At 41.1% G+C, this 17569-nt stretch overlaps 1 protein-coding gene across 1 annotated transcript in view; it reads right to left on the reverse strand.

The window, feature by feature from the left end:
• The window catches only part of Ino80 (INO80 complex ATPase subunit), a 97504-nt gene that overhangs the window by 9104 nt on the left and 70831 nt on the right, over window positions 1-17569 (reverse strand). Inside the window, exons 29-31 of the mRNA XM_021192643.2 lie at window positions 10101-10173; window positions 1023-1181; window positions 409-511 (exon numbers count right to left, since the gene is read on the reverse strand). Of these exons, the coding sequence (XP_021048302.1) occupies window positions 409-511; window positions 1023-1181; window positions 10101-10173 (335 nt within the window). The remainder of the gene's footprint in view (window positions 1-408; window positions 512-1022; window positions 1182-10100; window positions 10174-17569) is intronic.

Here is a 17569-nt window from a genome sequence, read left to right on the forward strand (position 1 = left end):
CTTCTTGAAAAGAGCTTAGTTTTAGATGTGGAGGTGAGGAAGCGCTCACAGGAACTCAGGGTAAATCTGAAACTCAATATTCTCAGAATATACAACTCTATGCAAAGGGTCTTTATAGTTATAGAAGCTTGCTGTTGAAATTATGTGTAAAATATTTTTCTGGGCCAATGAGATGGCTCACTAGGTAAAGGCATTTGCTACCAAGCCCGACAACCTGAATTTGAACCTGAAACTCATATAGTGGAAGGTAACCACAATCTCCTACACACACACACACACACACACACACACACACACACACACACACACACACACTCACTCACCATTCACTCTAGCCTTGGCATATGCAATGCTTATCTCATTCTGTAAATCTGGGGAGGGTAGAACTTCGGTCGCCAAAGTACGTACGTTTCTTTTCCAGTTCCTCGTCATCTAGAAGAAGGCTAACCACCTCTTTGGGTTTCAAGGTATCTGGTTTGAAGTTCCCACCAGAAATCACCATGCGCTGAATCTAAACAAAGTGGATTAAAATGTCATCTGCATGTGTTTTTTCCCATATAGCAGCAGCAGCAGCCCTGTGAATCAGCTCCAAAGGGAGGCCTTGGCTCACTAGTTCTTGTTCAATGACCTGGCTCCTCCACATCATTTGTCCCAAAAAAAGGACAATTTGAGATTTTTTTGGGACAAACCAAGGTGGACTCTGAAATGTCACCCTTCCTGGTGTCAGTGTGCACAGGAGTTAGTAAGACTAAACAGGCTCTGATGCGTACCAAGAACACTAGTTTGTTTGCCTAATGAAATACAAGTCTTAAATAGTTTCAGCACGCCTTTAATCCCAGCACTTGGGAGGCAGAGGCAGGCGGATTTCTGAGTTNGAGGCCAGCCTGGTCTACAGAGTGAGTTCCAGGACAGCCAGGGCTACACAGAGTAACCCTGTCTCGGAAAACCAAAAAGTTTCGGCACAGTTGCTGTGACTGCTTTCTGTCCCTCCAGCGTGATCACCCTTCCTTCCCAGTGCTCACCTCACTCTTTTCCTTGGCTCTCTGCAGAATACGCTCCTCAATTGTGCCTTTACAGATAAGCCGGTACACAGTGACCTGCTTTGTCTGCCCCAAGCGGTGGGCCCTATCCATGGCCTGCTGGTCTACAGTGGGGTTCCAGTCACTGTCGTAGAAAATGACCTGCATAGACAAGAAAAGGACACAACAAAAATGGATGTTCTGAGTGAAGGACAGAAATTCTGAGAGCAGTACAGCCACTCATCTGTCTACAAAGCTACTGTCAGTCATGTTCAATTTCTTTCTATGGTGTAATGATGAAAAAGAAACTCCTTAAAAGACCAAGCTACATGTGAGTTGCTATGGAAAAATAGGTATGCCTCTGGTCTTTCCAGTTTTCACTGAACAGATCAAACTATGAACTAGATAGATGGTTAAGAGGAATAGGACAGGAGGCTGATAATCTCCTCTATCTCCAGTTCTAGGGAATCTGACATATCTAGATTTCACGGCATGTGCACATACACGATTAAAAATAAATTTAAAAGGGGGGGATTGGTGGTAACAATTTGACACGAGTGCTTGTATATGCCTAAAGTCACTGATACTTAGGAAGCTCACATGAAAGGATCACTATCAAGACCAGGTTGGGCAAAACAGCAACAATCTCTTAAATTAACAGAAACAATATTAACAGCTAATAGCTACATCTAGTATTAGTTAGCTAATATATCATTAATAGTAGCCTGTAAGTGCAACCACTATGCTAAGTCAGTAACTCTTCCCATAGTATCTCTATGACCTGTACACTAATGAGACCTCTATTTTAGCACTGGGTACACAGCCTAATGGCAGAGCACACACAGCAGGTATTTAGTAAAACAGACCTTGGCTTGATTCTCTGCACTAGAAACAAGATGAAACAAAACAAAACACAAAACAAAAAAAACCCACCCTCTTACTTTATAGATGAAGAGATTAAGGCATAGAAGAATTTTTCTAAGTGTGTAGCATTAAATAGTTAATCTGGTTTGGTTCTGTCCTCCCCACCCCCAAGCTGGTTGTGCACACTGAACCTGCCCAAGAGCTCTGGATTCACAAATGATAAAGACAGACAGACAGATAGACAGAAGCTAATTTTGATACGCCTTACTTGCTCAATGGCTGGGCACTTCTAAACCTCCCCTCTTCTAGCACACATTCCCCTATAGTATTTTTGAGTTAACAACATCCTTTAAAAATCTTTATTTCATTTCTACTACCCTAGACCCAATTGGGGACGTGGCTCCTAGGGCCACTTTACCAGATTCTTTCAAGTTGACAGACCTTTAACTCTGATATCTCTGCTCCTCAGTCAACTCTCCTCTCTCTTCCCCACTGACCCTTACCAGTGCAATCCAAAAGTTCTGCTCCTGTTTTCCTGCCCAGCCATTGGCTGTATGGTAATTCTTCATTACCAATCAAAGCCAGCTGGAGGCAGAGACCCTCAGCATTTGGAATCTCTTTGGGAGCTGAATTAAGACAAAGCATTTGAACCTTTTCCCAACATAAGTGTATTAACTTGTCTTGTATGTCAACATGACAAAAGCTAGAGTCATCAAATATAAAGAAGCCTCAGTTGAAGAAATACCACCATATTGGCTGTATGGCATTTTCTCAACGGGGGAGGTTCCATCCCATTTTGGATGGTGCTATCCCTGGGCGGATAGTCCTGGGTTCTATACAAAGGCAGGTAGAGTAAGTCAAGTAAAAGCGAGCCAGTGAGCAGCACGCTTCATGGCCTCTGCATCAGCTCCTGCCTTCAGGTTCCTGTCTTTACTTCCCTCAGTATGGAAGTGTAAGCTGAACAAACACTCTTCTCCCAAAATTTCTTTTTGGTCACGGTGTTTCATCACAGCAAAAAAAAAAAAAAAAAAAAAATCCTGAGATTGCAGTCCTTGCAAAGAAATACATACAGCTTTCTTTGCACTGCCTAGTTCTCATCAACATCACTTTATGCTCTATGAATTCTAGAATGTAATGTTAAAAGGGTTCTCTTAAAGCTACTGCTAGTCTGCTGAACAATAATCAACCAACACCATAATAAACTACCATCAATCAAGTGACCCTACATCTTTTTAAGTCAAGGTCTATTATGTAGCCCTGGCTGTCTTGGAACTCAATATATAGCAGCCTGGGCTTGAACACAGAGATCCACTGGCTGGGATTAATGAATGGTGTACATTGCTATGGCCAGCCTGGCCCTTAGCTTTATGCTCATTTCTGTCTTTCCTAAGGACCACAGGCTTACTATCTAATGATTCAAGCTTAGCAGTGCATGTGAAAAGGAGGGCATTGTTTGTGTTTGAACCAGTATTTGTCAAGACCACCTCACTGTCAAATCCTCCCCATATGTACTTGCTGGCAGTGACACTATGTAGAATGAAGTCACCCCCTGGCACATGGTTTCTGGAATAATTCTGTGGAAGTGGGAATCCTCTCTGGAGCTCAGCAATAAAGTTTTCTTTTGTCAATCTGTTAATTTATCTGTCAACAGCTACTATCCAGTATCAATCTCAATTCAAATTTCCATAGGGAGTCAGTTATCAGCTCCAACTCAAAAGAGATTGCATTCCAAGGCTCACTGCTGATGGAGATGCTGAAGAACATGGTGGGACTGAGCATGGCTGAGATCAGATGACTACCAGGCAGCATACCAGACAGCAGCATCTGCAAGGCCTCCTGTGTGCTATTTTAAGAAGGAACTCATCTCTGAACCCTTTTCTATGTTGCCTTTCCTGGTGAATAATACTGTTTCTTTGGTGAGACGGGATCTCATGTACCCAGGCTAGCCTTGAGTTTCATAGGTAGCTAAGAATGACCTTGAATACTGATCCTTTCTTTAGCCTCTACTTCCCAAGCTTAAATCAAAAAATAACAATAGTGGAAAGACGGCTCAGTGGTTAAGAGGGTGTACTGCTCTTCCAGAGGACCTAGGTTTGATTAACAGCACCTACATGGGAGCTCACAGGCATATTCATAGGCAGTTTATTTGTGTACTTATTTAAATTTGAAGCAATTCTGTTATTCTGTGCACAATCAGGACCCTGGGTACACAAAAAACATCAACATTTAAAATAAGTGACTGCATGTACGCCTGTGACATCACTATATGAACCAGGTTAGCCTCTGAGCTTACAATGATCATTTTGTATCTCCCTCATGAGTGCCTGTGCACTACTATGCTTTCAAGTCTATTGTTTAAATACCCCACTAGCTCTTTTTGTTATGTATATCTTGTTTTGCTCTTTCCTGTTATTTTTCTAGGTAGTCCAGGTTAACCTTGAATGCACTGAATAGTGCTGTGATCCTCTGTCTCTGCCTTCCAAGAACTGGGATTAAAGACGTATATCACCACACTTGTCGGGTCTTCCTTTTACAGGAGGTGTGATTGATTGTTCAATTGAGGCATAGGTTAAATGCCAGTGGTAAGGGTGGGGAATATAAAGGGCTGGCCAGAATAATTAAGTCTACAGATCTGATGTGGAAATATACAATGTCTGCCAAAATACAAAAAACTTTACCAGAAGACATATTGGAATTCTAAATTGAAATTAAAGATTTCGGAATATCTATCTATCTATCTATCTATTAATCAATCAATCAATCAATCATGGGATCAAACTTTGTTATATGCTGGCCGCTAGGAGAATACACTACCAGTGAGCTAAATCCTCAGTCCCTTTATATCTCTGAGACAATGTCTTCCTATATAGCCTGGTAGGCCTGGAATTTCCAATAAAGGCAAGGTTGACTTTGAATTTAAAATGACCCCTTATCTCATGTCTCTACTATCCCTATCTAGAAAATCTGTTTAAAATTTTCAGAAAGAGTAAAGTAAGGAAATACAGACTTAAGAAAAAGGAGACATGTACAGAGCTGGAGAGATGGCTAATATGTACAAGATGTTCTTGCTCCTCCAGGGGTCCTGGTTCAAGTCACAGAGCCCATAGCAAACCACAGCTCAAAACCCTCTGTAACTCGAGTTCTTCTGACCTTTTCTGATCCCAGGCATGCCAGTAGTGCAGAACACAGACACAGGCAAAACAACAACCATACACAAAATAAATTATTTCAACATTAGTATTATCCAACATATGTAAAAATGACATACGTGATTAAATCACAGCTTAAAGACTACCCTGAAGCGCCAACTTCACCGTAGAGATCCCTACACCATGAATCAAAGATTGCTTTAACATCTGTATTGTTCCTAGAGATCTGAGAAGCAACCAAAACATGATTTAATTTTGGCTCCTCTAGGCTCATAAACAGAAAACTAAAGCTTATGAAGATGTATGTGGGAAGAGAACACAACAAAATAGGATACTGCTTAGAAGAAGAGAACCACAGGAAAAAATACTGAAATATATATATAAATAAGTATTTTAAAGACAGATTAAGAGTAAAAAGACAGAAATACAAAGCAAGATTGGGGTCACCATAACGTGAGCCAGTGGGTGTGCCGGGTGAGGGGTCTGGTGCTCAATCAAGACAGAGGTGACACCCAGATTTCAGGTTTCTGGTGAGACCTTTTAGACACAAACAAGTTACAATTATAGTACCAGAGCTGGTATAGCTAGGAATGATGAAAGTACATCACACAGAATGTGCAGCCCAGCGATGACTAAGGAGAAATCTATGAACAGTACATTCAGGAAGCTGTAAACAGCAAGCCAGGCAAGCACATGGGGAGGCTGGGGAGAGTTATTCTGGTGTTCAGGGATTGGACTATATAGGACAAGGGATGAGGGAATGAAATGGAAAACAGGGACAACTGGACAAGTTAGACTAGTTAGCAGGAAGTTGAAGAGGGTTTTATTTTTCCTTCCAAGAAAATACATGTTATTCCCTTGGGGGATCTAAAAGCTAATTCCATTGGGCATATGTTGCAAAAGTTCCTCCTCTTTCCACAGGAAAGCATCTGAAACAAGTCAGACAGAAAGAAAAATAAATCATGTAACAACCCCTCCCTAAACAGAGTCACAGATACCCTTATTCCATGAAGAAATGGAAAGAACAACATGGTAAAAATCACCTGTTATTCATCACTGTTAAAATCACGCTTTTACTAACCAAGTAGCCTAGTTCCCAAATACATGCTTACAAACACTTCCTTGATAATAAAGACATCATCTTTCCTGAATGAAGCACAAAGTGTAAATACATTATTTTACCTAACTCATCCAACTTCCTCCATCAAACCAACAGAGATGCACTGCTTTCTCAGATAGTGTCCTATGGCCCCCTAGCTTTATGTTGCACTCCTTTCAAACTTGGTGCCAACTTAATTATCTAAAAGGAGTCCTATGTGGATATTTTGCTGCTTTGTGGTGGCAGATATAATGAATATTACAGATAGACTTTGTCTTCTTTGTGTATTTAATGTGTTTTTAAAGACAATTCCTGCTGGGCAGAGGAAGCGCACGCCTTTAATCCCAGCACTTGGGAGGCAGAGGCAGGCAAATTTCTGAGTCTACAGAGAGAGTTCCAGGATGGCCAGGGCTATACAGAGAAACCCTGTCTCAAAACCAAACCCCACCAAACCTTGTCCAAAGTGGCCCAGAGAAGCCAAAGGATCCTATCATAGACCAAAGTAAAGACAGGCAAGCCAAAAAAGAAATTTATTTTCTTTAAAAAATATTGTTTATTTGTATGAAATATTATTTATGTGTATGAAATTTTGCATGCATGTACATCTGTGTCCCTTAAGTCAGAAAAGAGCATCAGATCCCCTGGAGCTGGACTTACAGACAGATGTGAGCTGCTATGTGGGTGCTGGGAATCAAACCCAGGTTCTCTGAAGAGCAACTAGTGCTCTTCACTGCTGAGCCATCTCTCCAGTCCAGAAACATACTAAAGTTAATTATGCTGAACTTCTGCAGAGACCTTATCTAGCCTCACAGTCTTAAATATTATTCATACTGTGATACCAAAATATGTCTCCAGTTGTAGCCTTTCTTTTGAGCACTGCCACATTAAGCCTAAGACTCTTGTTTATCCCCTCTGTTACCTTTCCAACTACAGTGTTCTCTACATTCCGTCCAGTTCTATCCCAGAAGTCAGGCACTTGAGCCAGGCACCTCACTGTAGAACCAGGACTTGGGAAGTTGAAGCAGAGGGGAATCATTTCAGCCCCTTCAGTGTGGCTCTAGCCTGAAAACCCTTGCAAAATAAACCATGTTAATCCCATGTTCAAATTCTTATAGCCCTCAATCTCAGTTTTTCATGGCCTATCAAGCCCCGCATGACCTGCTTGTGTGGTACATTCTACCTCCCTGCTTCACCAATTCTGTTCTATCTACTCTCTACTCCTTGATGTTGCTTCATTTTGCCAACCAGGTCCCCAGACTGCACCCCTAGCAAGATGTGCTGAGAACTCCCTCTGTAGACAAAGCTGGTCTCTAACTCAGAGATCTGCCTGCCTCTGCTCTTGAGTGCTAGGATTAAAAGCATGTGCCATCACCCCCTGGTGCTAACCAGGCTCTTAACTGAGAGCCCTAGACCTATCTCTTCTGCTTGACGTGTTTTTGCCAGATTAACTCTTGGCTTGCTTTCTCACTCTGTTCAGATATCATCTCAAATGTCACCTATCAGAGAAGCCTTAATATCCCGTATGAAACAGAAACCTGGGTCATCTACCTCTCTTACTGTTTGTTGTATTTTTCAACATAACACTTAAATTAGTTCTTGGAACTATTTATACTATATCAATTACCACAACTAGCAATGTAATTATTAGGCGAAAAATAGAACTTCATGCTATTGAACACTGAATTCTTAGTGCCTAAAATAGTACCAGGCTCTTGCCTGATACATATTAACCATCTGTTAAATGAGTGAATGGACATATGCAGGAACTGGCCCAGGTATTAGAAAAAGGGCTTCCTTTCTAATGATGAGGTAGGTCAAAGCCTAGTATGTTTATTAATTACTTGTAATGTAACATGATTGACTTGAGTAAGGAAAGGGAGGGACCCAGGAAGGAATGTGACATTGGACTGGGATTTTGAAATACAAAAAAAGCTTACCAGGTAAAAGGATAGCTCAGGACACAAAGATCTAGTCTCAGGTAACAAACACGGTAGTGTAATAAAGTAATGGTGTACTCTAAAAATTACAAGTCAGTTGTTTACTTCTGGGAGGGAAAGGGATCTGGCAACGAGACTGGCACAGCAGATACAGGCTATAAGCAACGAGGCTTGTAAGCCATGGATAGGAGCTTCAAGTAGCACATTAGTTACACAGGTTATAAACTGTATTAGAGTGTTGGTAGAGAAAAAATGGATTTGGATCAAAATGTATATGGCTAGGGAGTGTAATGAGCTCAAAAGATCAGCTATGAAAAACTGGTATGTGTGTAACTGTTGGAAAAAAGTGTGTAACTATTGGACAAAAAAATAAAAAAAGAAAAGAAAAAGAACAAAAGAGAAAAGGAAGACAAGGGCAAATCTGTCCTGTCATAGAACAGGCGAGAGCAGCCACATCAGTGACCACACCAACGGCACACCATCACAGCCTGCCTGCCTGCCTGTGCCAGCAGTCCTTAGGCCTTCAGGCCCGGCCCACTGGACAGTAAGCGATGTAAGGTGGGACCCTACAGGTGACAATTAGCATTCCCTTAGAATCTGAATTCTTCTTTGAGCACAGCTATTAACACAGTGCGGCCAACTCCCTTGATCAACTCTTTCGAGGATGCTAAGGTTATTAGAGGAGTGGACACTAAGGGCCAGGATTTAACTCCAGACCTGCTGCTATGAACGTCTCAGGCTTGTTCATCCTGTCCCTCATTTCTCTACAACTTCATGAACTTGTTCCTTCTTGTACTTGTGAGAATCTCAACGCTCAGATTTCAGACGGACCACAATAGTCACACAGAGTTATAGTGAGAATTCTTGGATTTTGATTTCTTTAAAAAAAAACACAGAAATATTGTGTTGCTTCTTCTGTTGTCTTGCAGCAGCTATGATTTGCCTCCTGCTTTAGCAGAGGCGTGGGTTTGCCAGCTGCAGATAGTTTCTGTGATTGTGTGACATTTGGAATTCTGGGGAACTTTACAGAGGATATATAAATGCTAGGGGCACACCATAGGTGTGGTTGGTGATTGCTAAGGAGGGTTAGGTGCAGTCTGTTAGTAGTCAAAAGGTACTACAAAGAAGTAGTCAAAGTAGTCGTTAGTGCTCAAAGAGGAAACAAGAAATTAGATTAAGGGATCTCTCTCTCTCTCCCCCCTCTATCCTTTCTTGCCTATCTAGTGATAGGGGATGAACCAGGGAGATAAAGGTAGGAAACAGAAGCCACAAAATAGGAAAGACCATCTACAAGCAAAGAAGAATTAATTTAGATTGAGGCATCTCTATCCTTTCTCTCCTATCTAGTGATGGGGGGTGAAACGGGGGTGGGGTGGGGGTGGTGACAGAGTTAAAAGGTAGGAAAGAGAAGAACTGACCTAGTAGCAAAGACCGGCTACACACGGAGTGCCGTTTTCAGAGTCATGCCTTTTAGGAAACATTTCCTATTTACACATTTCAATCTAAATGTTACTATGACTGCTACTAATAAATACACTTGAATCCATGGAATAATGCTAAGATTCAAAAGGAAATTTCTTTCCCCTTTCAGAGGCTAAAGTCGTCTTATCAGGAGACTTGGCATGAAAGAATGAAAAATTGCAAGAATATAATTTCCTTTATTTTACTTAATTATTCATCGCTATCCAAACAGCTCTTGACATTTAGACCACAACTTCTAGCATTACCTTCTCAAGTAATGAAATCAGTCACTAGTAAGAAAACAACCCTTTCTTATTTGTTTAGTTATAGCTCCTCAGACAAAACTAATCGGACTGCCTGACTAGCAGCCATCTCCCATTCACTTATTTTCATGCTATATATCAACTGTTAGGAAAATACTTGACACATAGTAAGCAATTTATTAAATTAATGTATAAAATCATTCAAAGTGAATGACTAGAAAAAACAAAAGGAAAGGTAAAATGTGCGATGAATGAACTATTTATAGTAGAGCCCTAAACATCCAATGCACCGAGACCTCATCACTTACTGTGTCCGCAGCTGTGAGATTGATACCCAGTCCTCCAGCTCGTGTGCTTAACAGAAACACAAAGATGTCGTTCCTAAAGAAAAAGTTGGGGGGGGGGGAGACATGTTAGGAGGAAAAGGAAAGATTCAACGTGGAAATAGACAGTAATCTCTAAAATTACAATTTAGGACTAGAGCGAGCGCCAGTGTTATCTTGAGACACTACTGTGCAAAGGTGTTCTGTCTTTAAAACTCAAATGATGGTAGTTACCTTGTAATCTGTATGTAAGCTTTTGCTGCCACACTAAGATCTGACTGATAACCAGTAAAAGTAGAAACATGGAACAGATATTACAGAAAAAATATGTCATTATAGAAACAGACCTTCAGCTATACAACATTACACGTATATTGCTTGTTTTCCCTTTTTTTCCCCTTTTCTTTTTGGTTTTGAGACAGGGTTTCTCTGTATAGCCCTGGCTGTCCTGGAACTCACTAACTGAACAAGCTCCCAGCATCCCAATAGCCCCATTTTTAGTATTTTCTTGGGGGCCAAGGTCTCTCTATGTAGACCAGGCAATCCTTAAACTCAAGGAGTTCTGTATGCCTCCAACTCCTGTGAGTGCTGGGATTGAAGGTGCACACCACCAAGATAGTTCTATTTAAAAATTATTATTAGGAGTGAGAGAGTATTTGTGTGTGTGTGTGTGTGTGTGTGTGTGTATGTATATATGATGTCTACATGTGCCACATGCATGTGTGTGTACAGGTCAAAGGATGACTTTCTCTCATTCCACCCTAGGTGCCAGAGAATCAGTTCAGGTGTCCAGGCCCACTTGGCAGGGGCCTTTTAACCAGCGAGCCTCCTCACCAGCCCTCAATTTTTAACTATTCAAAGTATTACTTGTGTGTGTGTGTGTGTGTGTGTGTGTGTGTGTGTGTGTGTGTACATGTGACTGCACAGGATCATGTATACCATGTCAATGAATAAAGGACAGAGGAGTTTTCAGGGGTTAGAGTTCTTGTTATTAGTCTTAGTAAAACAAAAGCTTTTATCTACTGAGCCATCTGATAGCCCTCAAAGCATTCACTTTAAGATGACACAACTCAGAAAAATAAGCATCTATCGGGAACTCAACCTGTGATATGACTTCAGTACCCTAAACTAATTTAGGACTAATGCATGAAAGATATTTAGAATGGATGAACTTCTGGATAAGGTCACTCTAGTCCTAATACAGAAACAATTTGACATTTTGATTCCTCTTACATTCTAAGTGCTTTTAAAAGAACTACAAAGCAGCACATGCTACATCACTCATAAGATAACACAGTATTTGACAAATAAAAAAGGCCTTTTCATTGAAAGTGTATAAACAAACCAGTGTTCAACTGTATGTACCCCAGTGCCTGCAGATCCACCTTAGGCTACTTCCCAGAACATTTTAACAATCTATAAAAAAAGATTGTATTAGAAAAACACAGCCGAGCGGTGGTGGTGCATGCCTTTAATCCCAGCACTTGGGAGGTGGAGACAGGCAGATTTCTGAGTTCAAGGTCAGCCAGCGAGGGCTACACAGAGAAAACCTGTCTCAAAAAACCAAAGAAAAAAGAAAAAGAAAAACACGAAGATCCTGTAAATTAAGCTGTTAACTTCTTCCTATATATAATAGTGAAAACCACAACTAGAGATTCAGTTCCCATGCTTTCTTCAAACTGTAGTCTATACCCATATTTTTCTAAAAATTTAAATTTTATGTGTATTGGTGGTTAGTCTGTGTATATGTCTGCACACAAAAAGAGGGCATCTGATTCCATGGGAGCACAGTTATAGATGGCAGTGAGCCAAGTGGGTGCTAGGACAGAACCCTGGATCTCTGGAAGAACAGCCGGTGCTATTAACTATGGAACCATCTTTCTAGCTTCAATATGTATCTTTGGTTATGAAGTCAGACACTCCTAGACTGTATTTCAGAAAGAAAGAGAGAGTGGGGGGGGGGGAGAGCACACAGCTACAGACCACTCTAGTTCGCTGATATAAAGGAGAGTATAAATGTGAAGTTTCAGATACAAAAGCACTGAATCACAATGTAAATTGAGTTTTAATCCATGTGTTTCAGTAAAAAGGTATGGTGGCACATACCGGAAACAGAAGGATCTCTGTGAGTTTAATGCCAGCCTGGTCTACAAAGCAAGTTCCAGGCCATCTAGAGCACCACCCTGGCACCCCAACCCCCTAAAAAGAAAACAAATGAGAACAGCCCACTGACAAGAGCGAGCTCTCACCCTCTCAGGCTGCTCTTCCTTGATAAGTTCATCTGACTTCCGAAACTGTTTCCTAGACTACAAACTTAGGGATGCTACAAACATAGTTAAAACAAGTCACTGGTGACGTATTCATAGACATGACTGTATGTGAAGAAACTATTTTGAAATAAGCACTTGTTTAGCCACTAAGCTAGACAGGTCCATACTTTGCATTTAGAGAACCTAACTTTCTTAGAGGCACACCACATACATCAAAGTGTATCTAGGGGGTCCTAGTTTCTCAAGATTCAAAAGCTGTGTACTCCCAAACAAGTTTTATCAGTTTATCCTTGAATTTTACTTTATTACCTTTTTCATAAATGAATGAATGAATGAGTGAGTAAATAAATAAATTTTGGGGAACAGTGTCTTGGTATATTTATTAAGAAAGAATACACTTGCTGGGTAGGGGTATATCATGCCTTTAATCCCAGCACTGGGGAATCAGAGGCAGATGGTTCTCTGGAGTTTGAGGTCAGCCTGGTCCACACAAGGAGTTACAGGACAGCCAGAGCTACAAAGACAATCCCTGCAAACCAAGGAAATAGAGAGAAAATATACTTGCCAATTGTGGTAGGACACACCTTTAATCCTAGCACTAAGGAAGCAGAAGAAGGTAGGGTTTGGGGAGTTAGAGGTCAGCCTGGTCTACATAATGAGTTCCAAGCTAGTTGTAGTCTCACTACATAGTGAGACTCTTGTAGTGTTCTTGCCTCAGTCTCCTGAGTCCTGGGATTACAGGTGTGGCCAATGTGTCAGCCTTTCCAGTTCCCTTTTTAACTTTGAATTCATCATCCATTTCAGTCTTTCAGAATTTTACTTAACTTATAACATCGTTTTTATGACTAAAATACAAAGGACAGCCAATATTACACAGAGATACCCTGTCTCAAAAAATAACAGAACAAAATAAAAGGACAGGTTTTTAGGGCCCAACTGATGTGCAAAGAATGCCCTACTGTTTCATTTGAGCACTGAGACTTCCTCCCCCTTCCTAATGTTTATGGCCACTAACTACTAAGGGCTTTTAGCTGGTAGTTCCCTAAGAAGTCTAGGGAAAGTAACTGAGTATCTGACAGGAAGACCAGGGGAAGGCAGCTGGGAAGACTAAGGAAAAAAAGAGCAGCAGAAAGGTTACACACTGCTCATGGTGGTCTGAAGAGGTCAGATCCATATGTAATACATTTTTAAATAGGAACCCTATCCCCCCCCCCAACACACACACAGAGAAAAATTTACACATACACTGAAATAATATAAGTAAAATAACACAAAAACTTAGAAATACAATTGTAGGAAAATCTTTTTCGAGACTATATCTTATTCTTGAGCACTGACTGGCCTCAAGCTTGCCTTGGGAGCCTCTGCCTTCAAATGCTAGAAGTGGAAGCTATCACCAACAGTTCCAGAGTGAAAATGCTTCTTTTGTTAACAATTATGTATTGAAAAGACTTCTAGCCAGGTGTGGTGGTGCACACCTTTAATCCCAGCACTAAGGAGGCAGAGGTAGAGGCAGGTCAATTTCTGAGTTCGAGGCCAGCCTGGTCTACAGAGTGAGTTCCAGGACAGCCAGGGCTACACAGAGAAACCCTGTCTTGAAAAACCAAAAAAGACCACTTCTGATGAGATACACTTTATACATCTAAAGATCTGTGTACAATTGATGTAATTTAACCACAAAAAATAAGGATTTGACAAATATTGAGTTGTAATCACAAAGAAGTTAGTTTCCATTCTAGACTATATTGTCTGTTTATTTATGTACAACTGTACTTGTATTTAATGCATTTAGAGATGATAATACAAGTCAAAGTCTTAAGAGTTCTGATTAGAGAGAACACAATTCTAGAAGGCAACAGTGCAGTCTGAATGCCCTCTAGGGGCTGGAGAGAAGTCACACTTAGGATTTGATGGCTGCTGGCGTGTCTGTGGATCTATGAACTCCACACTGCACAGACACACCTTGGCCTCACTCTCAATCTCTGTAAATGTCCACTCATTCTAAGTCCCCTTTGTACCACAATGTTCAACCATTGTGAGACATGAATGGAGGGGAGCAAAGGCTTCATCAATGAAGAAAACAGCACAGTGTCATCATGAAGAAAACAAACAAATCCACAAACCCACCTACAGTCATTTCCCCATGTCAGGGTTCCCCTGACTGCTCAGATAACGAGGGTAGAGGGAGCTGAGTGGGGATCCATCTGCTAAAGGCCAAGGGGTAGGAGGAAGGGAGGCAAAGGCCAACTCATCACAGAGCAAAGAGCTTGCGAATGGCTCCTAGGATAACATATGGTCACATGTTCTCAACACTGCCAGGACATCCTGGCCAAATAGTCTTTAGTCTCAGTGAGACTTTTTCCTGGAAGGATCCCTCATAAATAAGTCTTGTATGAAGGGAATGTAAATGGCTTTTTATAGGCAGCCTTGTTTACTCTGGCTGACCTTTGAGCCATGGGGCCTTTGAGTTGAAACTACATTTTTTTTCCTTTGAAGTCTTTTCACTAATAATAATGAAAATATTTGGCAAGGCATGCCTTTTGTTTTGAAACCACCTGTCTTTTTCTCTATTTTAAGATATCATTCAGACGTATAAGTTGAGAATGGCTATCTTATGTGATAGTTCCCTTAGAGGCCAGGTGATGGTACTGGAACCGCTGAACTGGAGTTAAGGTCAGTTAAGGTCACATGTGAGTGCTGGAAACTGAACCCAGATCCTCTGTAAGAACAGCTCTTAACAGGCTCCAGCCCCTACAGGAATGTTTTCAAAACTACTGGCACTATTGGGCTTGCCCAATTAATTTGTCTTAGTTAATTAGAAGATTAGCTGAAAATGATGGTTCATGCCTATAATTCCAATACTCAAGAAGCTGAGGCAGGACAACTACTGTGAGTACTAGGCCAGCCTGAGTTGCACATCAAGATGCTAAAAACAATAACAACAATAACAACAACAATAAAAACTAACACTGAAAAAAATGACTGAAGAGATGGCTGAGTAGCCTGAGAACCAGGAAGTCCCAACCATCCATACAAAGAGCAGGGTGCAGTGACACACCTCTGTAAACCCAGCACCCTTACTGGTAGAGACACACAGGTAGGTCCCAGGGATTGCTCGCCAGCTAACTGAATATCTAAGATTAAACTCATGGAAAGAACCTAACTCAAAAATAAAGTGAGGAAGACATCTGACATTGATCTATGGCCTCCATACCTCTCCTTTCCTCCTTCCCAACAATAGGGGGATCCCTATTCCCCCAACTGGGTCAGCTAGAATAGCTGTAAACTCAGTCACTAGATTTGAACATGTTAGAGATCTAAGGGCAATTTAGGATGCAGTCAGAGACCCTGCTTTAAACAAGAGGATCTGTCATTCAAACAGCCTGGGTTATATGAGAACTTGACTCAAGCAAGCAAACAGACAAGTAAAACAAGAAATAGAAGAAAGTAATAAATACAAGTAGCTAGAGATTTAGTTTTCTTCTCAAGTATTAAAAAGATAAATAGTAGCCGGGCGTGGTGGCGCACGCCTTTAATCCCAGCACTCGGGAGGCAGAGGCAGGTGGATTTCTGAGTTGGAGGCCAGCCTGGTCTACAAAGTGAGTTCTAGGACAGAGAGGGCTATACAGAGAAACCCTGTCTCGAAAAACCAAAAAAAAAAAAAAAAAAAGATAAATACTGGGCTGGCAAGACAGTTCAGTGGGTGACTGCTCTTCCGAAGGTCCTGAGTTCAAATCCTAGCAACCACATGGTGGCTCACAACCACCTGTAATGACACACCCTTTTCTGGTGTGTCTGAAGACAGCTATAGTGTATATAGTGTACTTATATATTATAATAATAAATAAATCTCTGGGCTGGAGTGAGCAGGGACTCAGCAAGCGGAGTTGAGTAGAGTGAGCTGGACCGACCAGAACAAGCTGGGTTGACTGTAGCGAGCAGAGGTCCTAAAAATTCAATTCCCAACAACCACATGAAGGCTCACAACCATCTGTACAGCTACAGTGTACTCATATACATAATAAACAAATCTTTAAAAAAAAGATAAATACCAGCCAGGCATATAACTGAAGTCCAGAAAGTCAGAACCATTCTTATTCACACCATAAGATCTAAATTATTTCACTTAATTTTTTTTCTTAAATTTAAAAAATGTGGTTAGCCTTAAAATATGCATGGTGACACACAGCTTTACTCCCAGCACTCAGGAGGCAGAAGCAAGCAGATCTCTAGGAGTTCCAGGACAGCCTGGTCTACAGACACCCAGGACTGTTATATACAGAAACCCTGTCTCAGAAACAAAACCACAACGCAACAAGTGTGGTTAGCCAGCATGTAAGTCTGTGCACCAGTATAGGCAGAGTATAGAAAAGGCTCTCAGATACCATTGGACTGGAGTTAGTGGGACAGGACTTAGTGAGGCCACCATTTGGGTGCCAAGAACCCAACTAGGTCGTCTGTCTCCAGGTCTTTATCGACTTTCTCAATTCTCCAACTATAAGGAAGAACACTAAGAATGGGATTTACAGATCTATCTGCAGAGGGATTTGGCTTTTTGTCTTTGAGGAGAGCAGTCACTGGGATCTGCTTAGCACAGTGAGAAGCAGCACACAGGACAGCAGACTCTTGTAAACCCCCAGCGCTAATTACCATGCTGCATTTGAAATTTCACAGGCACATAGCAACTGGGAGAGAACTACTACTGAGAGCTATGAACAGAATAGATTGAACTCTACTGCAAATTGTCATAATGTTCTGTATCTACAATTCTAGAAATCTCACAAGAAATAAACTGCAGAAACAAACTAAAAATCAACTGTAAACAAACTCTTAAGATATAGCAATTTTTTGGCTTCTGTCTTGTGCATGCTAAGTAAGCTCTCCACCACTGAGTTATGTCCTTAGTCTAACGTAGCTTTGTGAATATTTTTCTTCATAGACAATGACATTCTCTTCTTTGGGGATCCTCATTTATACTCAGAAATCCTTTTATTGCTGTAGTAGCAACACCTGTAATCCCAGCACTACAAAGGTAGAGGCAGGGGTTATCAAGGGTATAAGATCAACATAAACTACCTGTGACCCTGTATCTATCCTTACCCTAAAAATAAATCACTTTTACTTTTCAAAATAGTAGGCACTGATGTGGTGGGGGCATCCATGTGGAAACAGGAAGGGTGGGGA

Source organism: Mus pahari, chromosome 3, assembly GCF_900095145.1.
Source record: "Mus pahari chromosome 3, PAHARI_EIJ_v1.1, whole genome shotgun sequence".
NCBI classification, from domain to species: domain Eukaryota; kingdom Metazoa; phylum Chordata; class Mammalia; order Rodentia; family Muridae; genus Mus; species Mus pahari.